Source organism: Mizuhopecten yessoensis, unplaced genomic scaffold, assembly GCF_002113885.1.
Source record: "Mizuhopecten yessoensis strain PY_sf001 unplaced genomic scaffold, ASM211388v2 scaffold716361, whole genome shotgun sequence".
Lineage (NCBI taxonomy): Eukaryota > Metazoa > Mollusca > Bivalvia > Pectinida > Pectinidae > Mizuhopecten > Mizuhopecten yessoensis.
In genome coordinates this window covers 1,110,088-1,130,043 of record NW_018480078.1, presented here as the reverse complement: position 1 = coordinate 1,130,043, position 19,956 = coordinate 1,110,088, and the positions used below count along the sequence as shown (strand labels likewise).

General features: G+C 35.4%; 1 protein-coding gene across 4 annotated transcripts in view; it reads right to left on the bottom strand.

Moving 5' to 3' along the window:
• Positions 1 to 16,231, bottom strand: part of LOC110443856 — an 86,789-nt gene extending 70,558 nt beyond the window's left edge. For all 4 annotated transcript variants that reach the window (XM_021488287.1, XM_021488286.1, XM_021488285.1 and 1 more), the window contains exons 1-15: positions 16,112 to 16,231; positions 13,853 to 14,494; positions 13,323 to 13,390; positions 12,472 to 12,650; positions 11,230 to 11,505; positions 10,243 to 10,468; positions 9,766 to 9,955; positions 7,835 to 8,012; positions 6,394 to 6,551; positions 5,326 to 5,537; positions 4,832 to 4,946; positions 4,477 to 4,567; positions 3,113 to 3,365; positions 1,749 to 1,873; positions 856 to 1,059 (exon numbers count right to left, since the gene is read on the bottom strand). In XM_021488287.1, coding sequence (XP_021343962.1) covers positions 856 to 1,059; positions 1,749 to 1,873; positions 3,113 to 3,365; positions 4,477 to 4,567; positions 4,832 to 4,946; positions 5,326 to 5,537; positions 6,394 to 6,551; positions 7,835 to 8,012; positions 9,766 to 9,955; positions 10,243 to 10,468; positions 11,230 to 11,505; positions 12,472 to 12,650; positions 13,323 to 13,390; positions 13,853 to 14,398 — 2,821 coding nt within the window. In that variant the 5' untranslated portion in view covers positions 14,399 to 14,494; positions 16,112 to 16,231. The remainder of the gene's footprint in view (positions 1 to 855; positions 1,060 to 1,748; positions 1,874 to 3,112; positions 3,366 to 4,476; positions 4,568 to 4,831; positions 4,947 to 5,325; positions 5,538 to 6,393; positions 6,552 to 7,834; positions 8,013 to 9,765; positions 9,956 to 10,242; positions 10,469 to 11,229; positions 11,506 to 12,471; positions 12,651 to 13,322; positions 13,391 to 13,852; positions 14,495 to 16,111) is intronic.
• Between the last annotated feature and the right edge of the window lie 3,725 nt (positions 16,232 to 19,956).

The window sequence follows — 19,956 nt, the reverse complement described above, 5'->3', positions numbered from 1 at the left end:
TGAAAACTCTTGAAAAACTATTTCTCTCTTACAATGTTTTTTTCCAAAGTTTTTTGGAACATCACTAAAACCAGTGATTCTTTAATTTTAGATGACTAGAGTAGAAGAAGTCCGTTCCAAATACAAAAGTCTTGATAACTAACATACATTTTAGAGGTTCTGATAAGTTTGCTTTAAATAGATTTATTCTATATAGATATTACGGATTAATGATTATGGTCAGTTGTTCAGTTAACTACAGAACATGAACAGGGTTACCAACCGTGAGACGAAATCTCGCGCTTAGATGTCCTTGCTCATGCTGAAACACGTTTCATGCCACATGAGCCATAAATCTCATGCATTCGAAAATGTTTTCCCTCCATGTCATGCAAAGCCATGTCATGACAGCAAATTACGGGACAGGAATGATGGAATAGGATTGGGGGAATATTAAGGAGAAGGTAGGGGAAGTAACTCATGGATAAAATATCACTGGGACAGGAATGATGGAATAGGATCGGGGGAATATCAAGGAGAAGGTAGGGGAAGTAACTCATGGATAAAATATCACTGGGATAGGAATGATGGAATAGGATTGCGGGAATATTAAGGAGAAGCTAGGGGAAGTAACTCATGGATAAAATATCACTGGGACAGGAATGATGGAATAGGATTGGGGGAATATTAAGGAGAAGGTAGGGGAAGTAACTCATGGATAAAATATTAATCAGCACCAGTCAACCCAAAAATTATAATTTCACATTGGTTATAACTTATTATGTTTCATTTGAGATATTCATGAAAACAAAGAATGCCAAAAGCGTATAACTTATTCAACATACAAAATGAATGAATGAAAACAGGCCCTATTACCTGGATTCTCAAGGTTGAGCTGTATACGTTTTCTGTGTAGCTCCGCCAGCCTAGCCTTTTTCTCCTCATCCGAGATCTGGGAAGCAGCATCTGTCAGGTCCTCTAACCCCTCGTCCTGGAGGAACTGCAGCAGCGGTTCTCTTTCCTCACTATGGCGAAGCATCACCTCCGAAACAAGTGCCACCTGCCAGCCGCTCAAGTCACCTGGACAGAAGCATATTATGTATTAGTGAGTCATGTGATTTGAGGAAGTTGTAATGGCCGATCAACAAGGTCATAATGGTCATAGGGTAGAAAAGGGCAGGTGGGCTAACACATGTATAGACACGGTGCAGAAAGAGGGTGAATAGGATAAAGAAAGACATGAATTTGGTACAATTATCATTGATGTTATTTTATTAATGAGATAGAGTGAATTTAGAGCACAACATGAGGTGAATTCCGATATATAAATAATAACAAAAAATGTTTGTAAAAGTATGTTATAATTTTCTGTTATGGATTTGTTATCAGAGGTGAAAATGTGATTACATGAAAGTGATATTAACTTAGAGGAAGGCCATATAACCAAAAATTCTCCAAAATGAAAGTCCTTCAATGTTAATTCAGCAACAGATTTTTGGTGTTTTCGTCATTACACAAGATGGAATGTAAGACTTAGTACTGAGCATTGTGTTACAATTAAAGTGACATCATAAAGAGAATAAGGACTTCATGTTTCTTAAAATAGTGAGTCAATACCACAGATCTCAGATCTCAAGAGGATGACAATCCAATCACTAAGGATATATGAGAAATAGGTTTGTCATTTTATATTTGTATTGTAAAATAGGAAAGGTATCATTATGTGTTTGGTATATAGTCTCCAAGCTCTAAGTTGATATTACACATACCATCATTAGGTTTGCCTGAAGTCTCCCTGTGTTTCTTGTACCTCTCGTGATGTAGGAGGCGTTGCTGTCGGATCTGTACACGTCTGGTGGCTAGTAGCTTCTGCCTCTCTATGTCACCCGAGTGTCTGTTGGTGAAACATATCCAAAGCATTAATACAAAACAAAGGGAAACATGTTACTATGTTGAATAGAGATTATCTGTATGTTATTCTGAAACCAATAAATTATTGTGGGAACGCCTCATTTTTAATTCTGATGTCAGTAGAATTCCTTACATATTCAACTGTGTATTTCATTACATATTGCACTATAAACTAACTGTGTATTTCATTACATATTGCACTATAAACTATGGCATTTTGCATAGTATGAACATTGCTGAAAAATCTGCATGATCCCCATCTTTGAAAAAAAAAATCAAATTGATATTTTTAACAAATATGTATCTGTTATGTTTTCAGGTAAAATTCCCAAGATATGTATGTTTTTGTTGAACTTTTCATAAATATCAAAGAGTCATGTGCTATTAAGCAGTTGAAACTTTGTATATCACCTTTCTCCAGGTTGGCAAATGTTTAAGCTTATAAAACTTTGATCAACTGAGGCCTGACAAGGTGCTTGCCATATCGAGTAGTTTGGTTGTCTCCCTTGGATCGTTGACTTTATGTACCATACATGAGTTTCATGACAATTTTTTTTATTACAATTTTTCCTTTAGCCTGTTCATGAAAATGTCTGTGGCATTTTAATACAACAAGAAATATGCTGCCTTTTAATTTCTTTGTGCACTGTTCAAAAATCAAATTAACAACATTCTAGTGATGCCCACTTATAAGGAATTTTGTTTTGAATTCATAAAGATATTTTTGTCATCGGTGGATCCCCTGGGGAGAGCCGTGTCTTATTTTCAAATGTTATTGTGTGAATCATCTTAGCAATTTCAAAATCATCTGAAAATTTCTCATCTGACAGAGTACAGCTGACTATAGAGTGTAACATAAATAAACAACAAATAAATCTTGGGATATTTCAATCATGACAATCTATAATGGTCATCAGTTTGGCCTACATGTACTTTAACTTATGCATAGAGGATCTCAAACAGATTCCCATATCAATTTTATAAAACAAAGCAGCAGTGCCTTTAAAAGAACATAGGAATGATCAAATGAAAACATGATCTTTTTCCTGATTTTGTAACTTCATTGCAATGCTTTTTTGTTTAAATGGGATGCTGTTATTAAACTGGATAGCAATCTCAGTATATGATCTGATGTCTGAACCTTGTATGTTGTATTGTAATCAATCATTTTGATAACATTACATGTACAAACTTTTGCCAATTTTCTCCGTTACACTCGTACCTTCCATGAAGTGAGGCATCTATCCTCTCGAACAATCCCAGACAAAGTGCTGCCACTTCAAACTTATTCTCCATCTTAACTAGGAACTCTTCCAGCTTCAGTCTTAGGATTCGCAGCCTCTGGATCTTCTTAGGAATCTTACTGGTTTCTTCAGCATGTAACCATGACAACAGTGACTCCTCCTCACAATCGTACCGTGGGATCAAATCTGCGAGATGATTGGTAGGGATGAAACGCTCTGCAGGAACTTCGTCTTTAATAAAATAGATACATAAAATATTAGCATTAAGTTGTGTGATGCATGTATCATACAATCGTTACAATCAAATATTCAGATTATTGAAAAGTGATATTTATAATGTGGCAAGGGTCATTGTTTAGCTATCGTATTGTCTGTGTTTACTGTGTGTTACATCATCTTAATGGAAATTTTATTTTAGCTGTACAATGACTCTTTTTAAATCATCGTTTTTGCATATTCCTCTTTTGACAATGATTCTAACATTTTCTAATTATTTGCTTAAAATAAAAGGCTACATTGCCTTTAAATTTTTTAGAATCTGTATTTCATCAAAATTTAATTTTCTATCTTTTCATGGCAAGAACTCAAAGGTCAACGGCCCGTATTCATGAAACCCTTTTCATGCTCAAATCCAGATTTTTTCATGCTCAAACCCAGATTCTGTGCTCAAGTGCAATTTCTTGTGACAGTGATAAACTAATAAAATGATCATATTTTGTCAATGAAATGAAAGAAATGTTTTCAATGTTTAAAATTGACTTTTTGACCGTGGAACGCGATTTAAGCAAGTTACAAGAAACTGGTGAAAGTCGGCCTGAGCACAGTATTCGTGCCCAGGGCCCATTTTCATGAAACTCTTTTCGTGCTTAAGAATGTATTCTGTGCTCAAACCTACTTTCTTTAACTCGCTTAAAATCCTGTCACATTAATGGTATTCAGCCTTAAGTCTCTCCAAAATTCTTCCAGATCATAGACAAAATGTTAGTTTTTATTAATACATCACTGGAATAAGATATTGGGGTTGAGCACAACCTATGAGTTTGAGCTTTCATGAATACAGATCCAGGCCCCCTAACTATGTATTTTATATAAACATATAACACCAAATTTTACTATAATAAGAAGTTCAACATAAATGCTTCTCCCCTTACTCTTTATACCTTTTTCTTGTGAGGCATATATTACTGATTTTAACAGATGACAAAGCAATTTCTTGTATTTCATCAGGATTGAAAACTGTTTTTTCTCAGACACCATATGACAAATGAATGTCACTGAAGCTTGTTGTTCCAACACAACATTTATAATTATGAAAGAGTTCTGATTTAACTTCCAACTTTACCTTCAATCTGGCCTGTGGTTTCCTGTCTTGCAAACCTTGCCCCAAATTCAGACTTGTCTTCTCCAACCATCTTCCTCAGTGAAGGCAGTGTCTAAATACATAATATTATCCTCACTTTAATTGTTTCTATTTTATAGTAATGGTTTATATTTTTTAACTTTTTCATGCTTTTTAACCATTGAACTCATTCCCAGTCATTCAAAGTCTTCTGTCTGGATGAAATTATTTCATTGATTTAACGTTAAGCTCTTAAGAAGACATGTACATGAAACAACAACTTTTAAGGAGAAACTTTACATCAAAATGGACACAACAGGAATAATAAATGTTCCTGTCAAATACATATTGCACCAACCTTGCTTTTAGGACCAATGAGAGATTCCATATCTTCATACATTCCTTCTCCTCTCAGTCGTTTCTCCTCCCTCCTTTTCTGTCTTATCTCCTCTTTCTTTTTATCATCAGCAAGTCTGAGCAAGTATACAGTTACTCTTTCTGTATTTCTAGCATAATTTCTACATAATTTAACAACAGAGCAGACTTACAGTTAAGTATTTTTTCCATAATGCTTACATTTAAATACAATGTGTTACAATAGAATGATATTATGATAAACTCATATTTAATGAGTCGATACCTGTAGAAACTCTGTGGTATTCTAATGGTTAATAAATTAAAATATATATATTTCAATGCTTATTTGCATACCCTGATATTTCTTACAGCTCAAAAACAACATTTGGTGTGAACTTATAATGGCAGGTATGCTGATATACCATAGAGCCTATACATGACCACATGTAGTCGGTAACACTGCTGCGATCATGGGAGGACAGAATTTATACAAACCTTTTCCATTCACTGCCGTACTGGTCTCTAAGTGCCATAGTGAACACTTTTTCACGTATTGCGTTGTATTTTTTCTCCAGGGCCGACATGTAGTCCTGGTCTTCTTCACGTATCTCCACCTTACCCAGGATCACAAACGCTACATTCTCAAAATGTTCCTGTACTCGCGCCTTGTTCTCCTTAGCCAGGATAGCCAGCAAAGCATCTAATGACTGCAAATATAAAGCTTCCCGTTTCGATATGTTCTCATGAAAAGTTTTAAGTCACTAAAGAAGTTCCTGTTTTAATCAAATATCACAACAAAGTCTTGGCTAGATAAGAAGACTGGTACTTTGATTCAATGAAACAGTGGTTTGTAAATACTATACTACAAAATGATTTAAAAATACATAGATTTAACACAAACTAATTACTAAAACAAATTTCTGAAATTGAGAGTTTAATAAGATTATACTGGTTTCAACACAATATATTGAAACTTCCATGCCGTTGGGGTTGAGATAAGGGGATCTTAATTTGGTGGGGATTATTTATTAAATTGCTTGCCGTGAGGCTTAATTACTATGTGTTTGACAATTTAAGAATCTTTTTTTCCTAAGGGTTGAAAGATTCCTTTTCTCTTACCCAATCAACTCATGTAATGTTGATATTACAGGCTCAATGCTTTAATGGCCTTACATATAATTGTTATGACTGGGGATCGACCCCCCCATCTAATGTCCTCGGTTGAGACAAGGATTTGTTATAACGTCACATCAACTACATTGAGCCTGTTCAATAATACGTCAACAGTGCATTATGTACATGTATATGACTGGGGCAACAGAGTAAGAGAAAAAGAATCATTCACCCCTTGAGGTGAGATAGGGGAATCTCAACCCTCGGGAGAAGAATCTTAAGCCTCATGTTTGGCAACTTAAGAGTCTTTCCCCTTGGGTTGAGATTCCCCTATCTCACCACCATGGGGGTGAAAGATTCTATTCATCTCGCAGTGGGAGAAGCGTGGATACACCTGTCCAGGGTAAGAGAAAGCTGACATAGTTTTACTGTATGCCTCGCAGAACTCACATCAGCCTTTGTCCGCATGTCTGTGAGCCTCATTTCCACTTCCACTTCCTGTTGCTGTTCCAGATCAGCCAGAATACTCTCGTTGACATCTCCCTCAGACAGTTTGTTGTTCTTTTGGCGCATTTCCTCAAGTCGATTTTCATAGCACAACCCAACAGCTACAATGAAAGAAAATATATGATGTAAAGTGGAAGTATTATGCCCAAATCATAATATAATGAATAATAATAAAAAAAACAACCAAATTGTAATGAAGCAATCTGATAGACTTTTCATGTCATTTGCCTTATTAAGACTAGGGCTACATTCGCGTATCCTGGTTGAAACGGTACGTGTGGCGCAGAAATTTTCCACGATAAACGAACACACTTGGACCGTTCTATAAGCAGAGCTAAAAATCCACAGTTTCGGAGAATAAAAAACAGTGTTTCAAGAATATTATGACCTTCTTTCATCCGTCCACTGAATTACATAACGTGTCTTAAAAACTACATGTGACTTGACATTGTTTTAGAAAGAAATAACACAAATTGGCAATAGTCAGCATTTTAGTTTCGGTCCGGCACATCTGGACCCCTCAATCTACACGTGCCAAATTTTCCTGAGGTCGGCGTCGGTCCAGATCTGTACCTGTCGTTTTCTTTACAGGTTCAACCGGTTCAAACGTTTCAACCGGTAACGCGAATGTACCCTATATCAGCCGTTTAGAACTTCAAAGCAGCAAACCTGACATATATGTAAATCAAGGCACAAGCCTGATATAGGCCAAATATTAAGGTGTTAACATATTTCTTTTCTGTGACCTTGAATGAGATCAATGTTGTATCATTTAAAAAAAACATCCCAACAATTACAGGCCTCTAGTTGATCTTGCTATGGCTAGATGTCATGATGCTATGCTTCAAGAAACTCAAAAGAAAACCTTTTTTGGAGGCAAATCAAGGTACTGAAATATCAAGTATTGACATTTCAATGACGTATCAATATTTTGAAATGATAATTAACCTTGACCTTTGAAGTTATAAACCTGAAGCTTCATTAAAACCCTTTACTAGCATATCCTCTCTAATATCTAAGGACGAAATGAAACATTTTTGAGGTTTTCAAATTGGACTTAACTTTGAGTTGCTTGCAAGATAATGAACTTTCAACAATGCATAAAAAAGTTTTGCCCCATCCTCCTCTAAAATAGATGTATCAACAAAAACTTTAACACTACTGAAATTAAAGTAGACTTGTTTCGTTAAGTGTCAGAAACTGTACCATCATCAAATATCTGTTTCTAGCATTGATCTAAGACCTTGATAAGCTACTTTAGGCCTAAAAAACCTAAGTGGTCAAAGTTTAAACCCTCTCAGAAATTAAACCACAAAGTCTGTTACTATTTTTAATCAAATGACCATAATCTAGCAGTTTATTTAAAACTGAACAATGTTCACACCTTCCTGAAGAATTTTCCCCAGTACGTCGTGATCAATATCCTTGTTTCTGTTGTCCCGCCAGCTCTTGTGTTGATTACAGAGCGTCTTAAGGCGTTTGTTCCTCTGTTCCATACTAATACGCTTGGCACTCGCTTTGTGTACAGCACTGTCTCGTCCCTGCAGCATGTTGATAAGTGCCTACCAAATAGACAGATGGAAATGGTTTTGAGCACTTATAATTAATGGTGATCCAGTTCTAGTACAGATTATAAAGATTGAATAGATTCTTTAAATTCTTTTTTGATAATTTTTTTGAATCATTAATGAAAAGGAAACGGCAAGATATTTGCTGCAGAGCTGGCCCAAACTTTATATGACTTACAGAAACATTACTGTTAAATAGAAGATGACACTGGGTTTTTCAGCATCCCCATTTGTTGAATCATAATAAGGAGAGGTTGGTGATTTGTGATAATGACTTGGTGTTTCTATTTTTAGAAACATCGGGTCATTATGCTCTTAATTACATCACTTCAACTGTAATGTCAAAATGCTGTCTGCCAAAATGCATTGTTTTTCTTTTGACAACGTTCTTATTCTTCGTATGGACTTCTGTTAAGTTGAATCTGTGGCCAATATTAAACATGCTATTCATTCTGAATGGTAAAAAAATACAAAAACTTCAACAATATATCAAAATGATTACAGCTTTGTAACTATGATTTCTCCACAAGAACTGGTTTAAATTCAAACCGTTGTTGTCGTCTCACTTTTCCAATATTTCTATTTTAATTTCATTTATGTTCCAGTTGCATGTTAATTAAATGAAACAACAGTTTATGTTGTACAACCTGTAAACCGACCTTTGAACTCTATTATTAAGAAATCAAAATAAGATAAGATGTATTACATCCTGTTCAGGTCTTTTGGTCACAGTGTTGGAGTAATCTGGGTACCAATCTCATTTTGACATCAAATTTAAACATTGACAGAAATTCTTAAATGGTTGCAATTTGAAGTTTGTTGCCTGACAGAAATGTTAATACCATGTATAGAAAACATTACCTACCAGGTAGGTAATTTGTTTTCAAATCAGACAAACAGATAGACAGAAAAGGCAAACACCTAATGCCCTATTCACTAATTGGGAGTGAGGCAACCAGATGTATCATCAACCAAAACAAACAACCTAAAAGACACCTTAGAATCGCCTCTCTAGTTTTAAATGTAAATACTTTCACACAATTTGTTTTATTTTACTTGTATTTTTTTTTCACAATGTAGTATTTTGAACATTTATGATGGTGTATATGTACATGTAACCTATGTGCTGACAAACTTATTCTATGTGTATCTTGGAGGATATGATCCTAAGCAACTGCCTTTTATACTATCAAGAATATTGAGGGTATGTATTCTAATCTTTTAAGGTACTACAGTGTTAAAATAATAGAAGGAAAATAAACCAATCTAGCACCAACAATTGTGTGAAGAAAAAAGGTACGGAATTGAGGTAATTATCTCCCTTTAACTGTCACACCATGGCTTTAAACGGGTCAGACCACAGTTGTTCGTTTATTAAATAAGGTCGGACCTAGTAATCTGATGCTGCTTTCAGGGGAGCCTTGACTAAGCCGCACAAGGCCTGCATAAACATTTGCAGGTTCGCCAGGACTAATACCCGAAATTGTAACATTTATAAACGGACAAACCGGTTGTTCTGCTTATAAGAACAGGCCCTATCATATATCCCTTGAACAATTTTGAATTAAAACATCGGGACTTATTTTGACTCATCATTTCAAGGAATTAAAAAAAGGTTCCATTAAATGATTGATACAAATGTCTTTAGTACCTGACTGATAATTGTTGTACAAAAACAAATCAATATGCTGTCATTGCAGTATATTTAACTTCATCAATTTTCATTTTCTTTGATCTGATGGTTTACCTCTCTTTCGTATGAGTGTTTCTTGACAATTTCTGTAATTATCTCCCTTTGAGTGCCAATAGCCCCACTATTTGATGCCTGGTTTAGGTCCAACATGTCTCGCCCACTTCTCAGCTGCTTGTGGCCCTTCCTAGCATCCAAGCGTATCACAGCCAACCTCTCAGCCCTGCTGCGGTCCCAGTCAGATTCACTGAAACAAAACAAAACATATAAATACATCATACACTGTAAGTGCTCTGTAAAGATAATAGTGCATTTTGCACTAAAATATGTATGTTCATATTTATCAAAGATTGTATAGGAGTTGTAGCTAATGCTTGTTTAGAGTTAACATAACAGTCTTTTTCTCTAATTCAATGGAAAGAATTCATATAAACAGGATGAAAATCAATTTCAAAGACAAGTTTTGTAAGTAGGTCCATACACGTTCTTACTAAATCCAGACTATTAGACAAGTAGGCTGCACAAGGTACAAACCTGCTTGTTTTGTACTGCTGTGGACGTTCAGCTAGACCCACGGCTATGGCAGCTCCGACAAACTTTCCCTCCTCCCCCAACAACAAATGCTGCCGTGACAACCGATTGTACTCCATGGTTACAGAGGAATTCCCTGCAGTAGATCTCAACCAGGTGAAGATGCCGTCCTTCTCCTCCTTGTATCGTCTTTGTAGATGAACTAGTGTGGCACCACATGTTGTGTCTCCTTCATAAAGAAAAAGTTTAAGATATGAATGTATTTATGTACTGTAAAAACATGTCCAATTTGTACACTCATGTAAATGCAAAAAAAATGGGTAATCAAAAACAGTCAAACTTATTCTTTTCAGTTAGATCAATAAAATCTCATAACTATAATTTAGCATCACATGAAAGAAAGAGACTTAAGCACTTTAATCCCCCACCTTATTTTGTTTCTTTTCTTCTTTTCCCGATAAGGTCCATAATTAACCAAAATAATTCTACACTAGCAAGTTACAGACTAGAGAAACTTTGTTTTACACATATCCCCTTTATTGACTTGGAAGAACGTCAATGCCATTTCTATGTGTAAACCTGATAGTGTCTCCTCACAGCAAGCTATAGACCAAATTTCATAATTCTAGGTCATTTGGTTTCATAAAAGTGGTTTTATGGAAACGTTAATGCCAAACTTACCGGCAATGGACATTGTCCTATATCATAAGGCCAGTCACTGTATACGAGGTGACCTTTGATGTTTGATTTTAACTTGTATGGTGATGTTTAATTATGTTTACTTCACTTACATCTACATTTTTGCATACCAGTGTATCAGTTGACATATTGGATTCTGATCCTTTCAAAGAAGATAGTTATTAGATATCTTCCCCGTTTCCACTCAACAAATTATTCCTGAATCTAGATCTATGAATCATGTTGTAAGTAGTTCACACTTGTCTGTGTAGGAAAAGAAAAAGAAAACTTTCCACGTCTGCTGATTTTTACCTTCTATAACTTTCTGGTACTCTGTCTGAATGGCCAGATCAATTTCCTTATCTGATATGCCTTGACCTTTCATATTGTTCCTGATTTCATTCATTTTCGTCTTCTGTTTATCGTTTTCAATTCTGACTTCTCCCATCAACCCTGTCAAAGTAGCCTTCAGGTCAACCTTGGAGCCAGGAAGAGTGTTGACTTGCTCTTCAAAATGACCTTCCCTGCGGAGTTGACGTTCCTGAGAACACAACTGTTGAAATATTTCTGGTTGGTCCCCATCAATGGCTGAAAATATGGAAATATTTGTCATATTTGCAGGAATCTTGAATAAAAATGCAATTTAATCATAGTGAAAATAATATGATACATTGTACATTCCTAGAAGGATTTAACATTGTTGGAGTCAGATGCACATGATTTGGTGCTAGCCTTTTGTTTAACATTCCCAACCCCAACGTACGCCACATCGTTAAATAAAGCACTGCTTTCTGTTCAGAGTTATAATCCATTAATTCTGAGCAAGATAGCAGAAATAGCATTCTTTAGCATATTATGACTATAATCTACAATTCTGTTCAGAATTATTGGACTAAATTGCATGCAGTTTTTAGTATTTGTATTTTCATTGATTTTGACAAAATTTATATCTGTTTTTCAAATGGAGGTAGATTTTCAAAAAGTGGAATGTTATCTGCCAGTATGAGTTATTTATCTCCTATATTGTGATTGTGACAACACAATTATGATGTCATGATTATCACTCCAGATTTATGGTCTCATAAATCACAGCTGACTTTGGTAGATAACCTGTTAAACCTTTATTTATAAGTTGACCCTGATTTATGATCTCATAAATCACAGCTGACTTTGGCAGATAACCTGTTAAACCTTTATTTATAAGTTGAACCTGATTTATGATCTAATAAATCACAGCTGACTTTGGTAGATAAACTGTTAAACCTTTATTTATAAGTTGAACCTGATTTATGATCTAATAAATCACAGCTGACTTTGGTAGATAACCTGTTAAACCTTTATTTATAAGCTGAACCAGAACAACAAGACCTACATTCAAGTCCAATTTCATACTTTCATGCATAAATCAACCCGTGTTAATCCAATACTTTCTCTATTCAGATCAAAGCAAAATCTGATGTTCAGTTTAGACAGGTTTCACTGTACATTCGGTAATAATGATAAAACCTGTCATTCATCTCATTTAAAGATAACACATGTAATATATTACAGTACCTGATGACTTAGCAGCCATCTCATACAAAAGTTTCTCTCTCAGCATGTCATATTTGACCTCTAACGCCTCGATCAGGTCGTTTCTTGTCACATGATCTTTAGGTTGTTTTTCATCCATGGTGTCATCTGCCTCTAAGCCGTCATCATTCAACATGGCCTCCAGTCCGTTCCTCTTCCACCTAGTCACATACATGGTGGTATGATGTTACACATCAACTTTATTGGTTTTCCAACTTAGGTATATATTAATCAGTCTTGTTGGCCAGGATGGAAACTGGCAGAGGGTTTTAATGTGGTAGGAAATTGGAGTATCAAGAGAATACTCATGTGGTCGGGTAGGTGACCTCATACCTTTTCACACCCAATCAGGGAGTCAAACCCTGGCCTTGTTGGTGAAAGGTGAGTGCGCTATCCACTGGGGTCAAACCCTGGCCTTGTTGGTGAAAGGTGAGTGCGCTATCCACTGGGGTCAAACCCTGGCCTTGTTGGTGAAAGGTGAGTGCGCTATCCACTGCGCCACCCCACCACCCAACCACCTGAGCAATGGTATGATATTCCATGACATAATAACCAACAAATTAAACACCTCTTTCCAGAGGGAGCAGTTAGAGTACTAAAAATTAAAGGATTTTTTAAAAATAGAATATACGTATACATGACAAATTATCACGGTTACTGTTGTCTTATGCTACCAAGCAAACGATTTTCATTTATTTTGAGACTTTAAGGTTTGATATTGTATACATACAAAAAATGTAGATGTATTGGACAATTTTCATTGTTTCGGTTATCAAGAGATAAAGCTACATTTCAGTTAATTGGTAAGTGTATATCAACATCTAGATACTTACTTGTTCAGTTTGCGTTTAGCGTTGTAATTGATGTAATCTCTGTGGTCATCCATGTCTTCTGTGTTGTTCTACAGCCAAAAACACATTATCAAATATTAGTACATATCCAAATTTGCCATCAATTTAATTGCAAATAACACATTTAACAGTGACCTATTTTATGAAATGGTCTATGATATTTAAAATCCAACATTCACCGTCTCAGAGGGGTTCCGTTATGTGATCACTGTCCCTGGAGGGACCACTTTGATATCATTCACCTACATGTACAGCTTGTTATAATTCTTCTCTAAAAGGCACAGTTTTTTATTATAATATTTTTTTTATATTTATTTTATAAGTCTGTGTATTTTCTTTTGGAAGAATTACTGATTTCAGCTGAAAAACCTCTCCCATCTTTAAAGTTCTTTGAATCCTCTACTTCCAGGGGAGATAATCAAATATAACATTCTTGGAGTTTCAAGGAAATAATATATGTTAGGCAGACTGAAGTAAGATATTATAGCAGTGTTAATGTTGTTTCTTCCTACCATCAGTTTTTTGACAGCATCCATGTTGTTGAGATCATGTTGTTGCTGCTGTCGATACAACCGCTCCTCCTCCTCTGTGATGGTTTCCTCGGATGCTGGATCTCCAGAGGGGTAACAACACAGCCACATACGAATCTCATCAAAAAACACATTGGCTCCAGGGGGTTCGTCGCGAGATTCTATAAAATCATACCAAGTTTTCATAGAAAATCTTTCACCGTGGAACTCCCTAAAAAGTAATAAAGTGTCCGGTAGGGAGATCCTATTGGTGGCTCCATAATCAAAAGCCTGGAAATCCCAATAGGCTTGTTGTTCTACAGACTGTCTCCGGGAAACCTCTTCCAGTACAGCCAGAAAGGAATCCCTGGAGATGCGTCCTCCAGCCTGGTAGCCACAGACATGGAGGACAGACGCTTCAACTTGGTCAAATGTGATGGCATCGTAGGCCATGTTGCTATAGTAGTCATGAAGTTGTTCTGTAGTGACAAAACCTTTACAGGCAGTGTCGATGCTGTTAAAGATTGCATTGAAGTTTTGAATCCCCATTTCGACGATGTGCTTAAATAAACCAGTTCTGATATGAAATGCTACAATCCTTGTCTAAAGAACTTTCCAAAAGACCAGCTCTGGATCATATATTACCTGAAATATATAAATTTAGGGAGTTAAGTAATTGTGATAACCAGCCATCACAATATCTGGGACTTTTTTGTCCCAAAATATTTGTATTATATCTAGAAAACCATATTTCTCTTAGAAATACACAATTCCTGTTTCTGATGGGGGAACAATTAGTTCTGCAAAACATTGATACATGATCAGGAGGTAATATCTGGCCAATACAATCACATTAAGGTTGTTATATGGAATTACCCACATGTGAATATCATGAACAAATGTTAATCAACTCATTGCATATTTATACAATGGCTTAGGAGTGGAAACGAATATAGCAGTTATGGGAGTAATGTTAGTCTGTGACTCAATATGTTATTTTAAACAATTTATCACAGGTGCTAGCTAGCTATAAACATATATCTTTGAAACAGTTTTTTTTATGTCATTGAGCTACGTGCATGGATTATCTATCCATACCACAAAAAAAGTAATCTATGATGTCGAAATTCTCTATGCCTAGGTCTAGATCTCTATCCATATTAATATCTACTGTACATTCGACAGTGTAAAAAATTAATCCTTGTTCACTATAATTATGTAAGCATCCGAGGAAAGTCTCAGCCTTTGCAATCACATGCCATATCTTGATCACCTAATGTTACTTAGATATATGTATACAGTTGTACATGCATTTTACGTGAATTAATTTAGTTCTATATCAAACATAATATTTAAATAAAATAACGAAGGTGGTGACAATTTAGGTGGTCGTTTTGTGTCCTAATACAGTGTCAATCTTCCTGATGAACTTCCTTGGGTTATTGCTTTTGTTGGATGTGAAATATGGTGGATGAAAGATACACTTGTATGCTTTACATGCGCCATAGTATTTATAAGCTATTGTTCTAACACTCAGTGACAGTGACAATGTCACTGAGTGTGTCACAATAAGTACTAAAAATATACTTTCTTATATGGATGCAAGTCTGTAAGTAAAATATATGTACATACATTATTTATTTTGAGTCTGATTTTCCGACCATGGCAATATACAACTTAAATTGTACATGTTAAACAATCGTCACACCTGTCCAATCATTATACATGTATATAAATGGTTTCTGTAATAGCATGTACATATTATTTTCAGGTGTACATGTATCAGTACATCAATAAGAATGAAAACATAAGCAAACAACCTTAATTAAGAGCATACCTCCATAAATGTTTTGACATGCTATAAACTTGTTACTGGATAGATAGATAAACCAGAGACGTTTATACTGTGGCTGTATATGTCTCTGCCTCTTGATATATAAACGTGACATATACTTGAACAGTAAAAACCATATTCTACTGTTTTGTATTGACTGCAAAAACATCACATTGCGTCCGTTGTCATTATAACTGCAAATGCACGTGGAGATGATAGGCATGGATGAGCATGCTTTATAATACGGCTTCCCATAACTTATTTCGTGTTAGTGACTTTCTGATGACCTAACATACTAACACATCGTTTGTCTGTTTGTCTGTTTGTCAACTTGACAGTGAGCGAGTGAGCCACTGTGAGGCAATAAAGTTTCCTTGTAGGTTTACTAACAACACACCGTAAACACGTATCTTTAAATGATGTCTTACCGTTACAGTTAATCCACAAAGGTCCAGCCTCGTGATTAAAACGATTGAATAATTCGGTAAATTACATGATTTTGGAGATAATCAAAAGAGAAAGTAAGTGTTTGTGGCCGCCATATTTGATTATTGTATACATAACCACCAAGGTGCTTCTTAACGTCACAAATAAGCTAAACCAATCACAGTCAGGCTTTCATAGCCTTTTTGGCTCGACAATGTCAAGTGTGCGCGAAATTTAAAACAAAAACATTAGGTCGACTGGCCCTAAATGTCTTTGCTGCCAAACGCCTTTACACTCAATATGGGGCGTAATCAAAGTTTAAGAAATTTATTCCGTTTTTAACATTTTCGCACTCCAAATAATCTAACGTTATCTATCTATCCATACTGCAACACCCTCTCGCTAGTATTTAAATAGCTCTATACACATATGCTTTACTGATATGGGTCATAGCACACATAAACATATGTGACACATATCAGTATAGCAAATGTGTATTTCTGTCGTTTGTTACGAACCCCTGTGGTCTATGTGCAACGTGTGCGTCTGTGCATATTAAACGGTAGCAGACTGGTATTATATACTTAATTTATCAGTATAAGAAATCTTCAGAAAAAAAAGGTTGAGTTTGAGGGAAATGAAAAAAAAGCCATGAGAAAAAGTGGTATAGGAAAATGCTACCCATCCAATCTAAATATTATGGAACACCTGCATGATAGCTCTTCTAAAACATAACTTGACAAAGTGTACTGGAACACTCCCAATGTTATTACAATAGTTTTCGACAATTCCTTTGCATCTCTCTCTTGTCATGAATATACAGCTTCTCAGCATTACAGCACAATAAGGTAGATTTATTTATCACCTCTTGGTGTTATTTCACTGCGACTGTCGTTCCTGTCTTTTGAAATGTTGTCTATAAGAGTCATTTCATATAACTGAACTTTCCTTATTATTTCCCACAAAACAATGGTGGAATTGATAATGTTTCCATCATAGTGCATACTCTGTAAAATCTCTTAAATATCGATCAGATGTCTGTCTATTACACATTTCTTAATATAATACATATATTTTTGTATGTTTTGATTTGTACAGCTATTCTAATTATGCATGTTGAGTGTGGTGCTCAAAAGGGCCCTAATTTGGAAATCGAGTACATTTTAGTTTTAATTTTAATTCATTAAGATACTGACATTAACTAGTCAGCTCTGTTGGTTCACTTAATTAATGGTCGACTCACGGGACTCGTATTTTTTTATGTTCATTTCTTTTCCCCTTTAAATGAAAAGCACACAAAGCAATGGTTTTCTTTTCAGAAATGCTATAGTCATGACGAACCCCTCCCCACTCCCATCTTCCCATGCATAACCAAGTTTCTGGTAGTTATTGTTATTCATATATCAAGTAGGCTTCTCCCAGCCCTTGGCAAAGCTGAAAATATTATGTCTTGTCTATATATAGCTACCTCCCAACCTGTTCTTCCACTTTGTTTCTATTTCTTTTTCTCGCTTTCTTTTTCTTTTCTTTAAACGTCTTTAATTCTTTCTACATGCTATTTGTCTGCCCAGCCAATAAAGTGCAATATACATTCATGTAAATCTGATCTTATTTATCACTGCAGGAATACAATAGATAATTTATTGGTTTTTTTTTGTTTTTTTTTGTTACTGCATATGCTTCCTCAACTTTATGTGTATGATGTCAGGATGTGAGAGTCATGTGACATGTGGAAGGTGATCTTGTTTTCTTGATAATAACAGTGAGGATGATGATCACATGTACATGATGCAAGTATTTATGGTAATGACCAGTGTTGATTTGTATTTTTTCTCTGTATGATTATAGCGATACAATGATATTGCTTTGATGATGATGATGATGATGATGAGATGATGATGATGATGATAATAATGATGATGCATTGTATGAAATATGATGAGATGTTGTTTTGCATTAAAAAAAAGTGATGATGAAGGTGATGAGAATGATGATGAGGATGGTGCATGTCTGTGAGATGTGTTGGTAATGAGGCTATTGTTTATGATGGATGATGCTTGATGAATGATGATAATGATAATTGCTAATTTGATGAAGATGTATATTGCACATGAAAATGAAAATAAAAATCAAATTAAAAAAAAAAAAAAAGAAGTTTCTGGTAGTGGCCCAGGATCCTTCAGGATATGTTCGCCCGATTGTGTTCTCTATGAAACACTATTCCACGAGCAGCCTAACATCAGCTGTACTTAATGTTTGCTTCTAACAGTTCACGCTTTGTTCTCATTGCGTTAATTGCCCTGTACAAAGTGGAAGCAAATATTGGCACATTGACTCTTCTCAATTAACGGACTATATAAATACAATAAATTGGCTAATTGTAATTAAGAGCAAAGTCTATTATGTTTCAAACTATTTTAATGAAATCATAAGATCGTTTTTTTAGTTTAAACATATTTTATTGACAGGCAAATGGATTGGGCACAAGTTATCAAACTTATATTAAGCCCTTTCCTAGCAAATTACAAGCATGTATTTACAGTAGTACAACAAGATGGCAGAATTAATATACATATATACACTATTTCATTTTTAAATGTTTTAATTTATAAATTGAAATTATAAGAGAGAGACAGAGAGAGAAAAGGGGGGAGGGGGAAGGGAGAGGGGGGAGAGGGGGGATAATAGTCTGTAGTTATAATACATACATCCTCATCATTATTAACGTATGACGTATAGAATCTGCCTCTTAGAGAGAGTGGATATTATGGTTCAATTGAGAGAGAGGGATAAATATCCATGGAAGCAAGTAATACAATAATATCATATTTTATGAGCACCTCAATAACTCACACATACCCACTGTACACTAAACTAGGACCCACATTCACACCACAAAACACATTCGTACAATTTATGGATATGTTTTACAAAACACTAAAGTCGTCTGCTCAACAAAATTCTAAACTAGAATACTCTGATAACCCATATTACCCTATCGACAACAGTATGAATTTGTGGTTTAATCATGTCACCGTACAGTTTATCCAATTTAATATAAAAAAAACTTGAAAGAACAGCGCTTATATTACAGTCTCCGAGAAAAAGGGAAGTGGTGGTACAGTTTAGCTTTTGATAGCTGTCGTTAATAAAGAAATATTCCCATATACATTACCAATAATTTTTTCGGAACGATTCCAGGAACGGGGTAAAAAAGTGGGATAAACTGTTGATGCAACAACCATTGATGATGCAATTCAATTACACGTCATAAAAAACTATTCATAACATTTTTAAATGACAGCGTTTACCGTATTTGCCGTACCGATAATTAGCGCACAGGGCGCTTAAAATCAACTTAAATGAGGGCGCTTATTAGGATAACAAAAAATGTGAATTATGATAGAACAAGCTGTGCAAATATTACCGTTGCTAAAGTACAATAGAAGGACAATATGTTTCATCGCTTTACATGAAATGCAGCCATGGTCACTAGACATTAATTTCTGCTTTAAAGCGGAAGTACTGTAGCTCACTGACCGAGCCTGATCAGTCTTGGGAGGTGGAAATGGTTATATATTATTACAATTCCTCCCGGAAAAGGGGAGGGGTATAGGGGAGGGTCGCTAATTACGGCGAACATAGTATCTTAAAAAGTGATATGTGCATACATAATAATATAACATTTTATCATTTGGAAATTTTATAACATGGGATGATATGTTTTCTATCTACGCCTGTCTCATGTGGGACAACCGTGTTGGATTAAAAAAGCGTTCACCCCCTTGGGGTTGAGATTATAGGGGAACTACTCTTAATTTACCAAACACGAGGCAAAGGTCAGTAA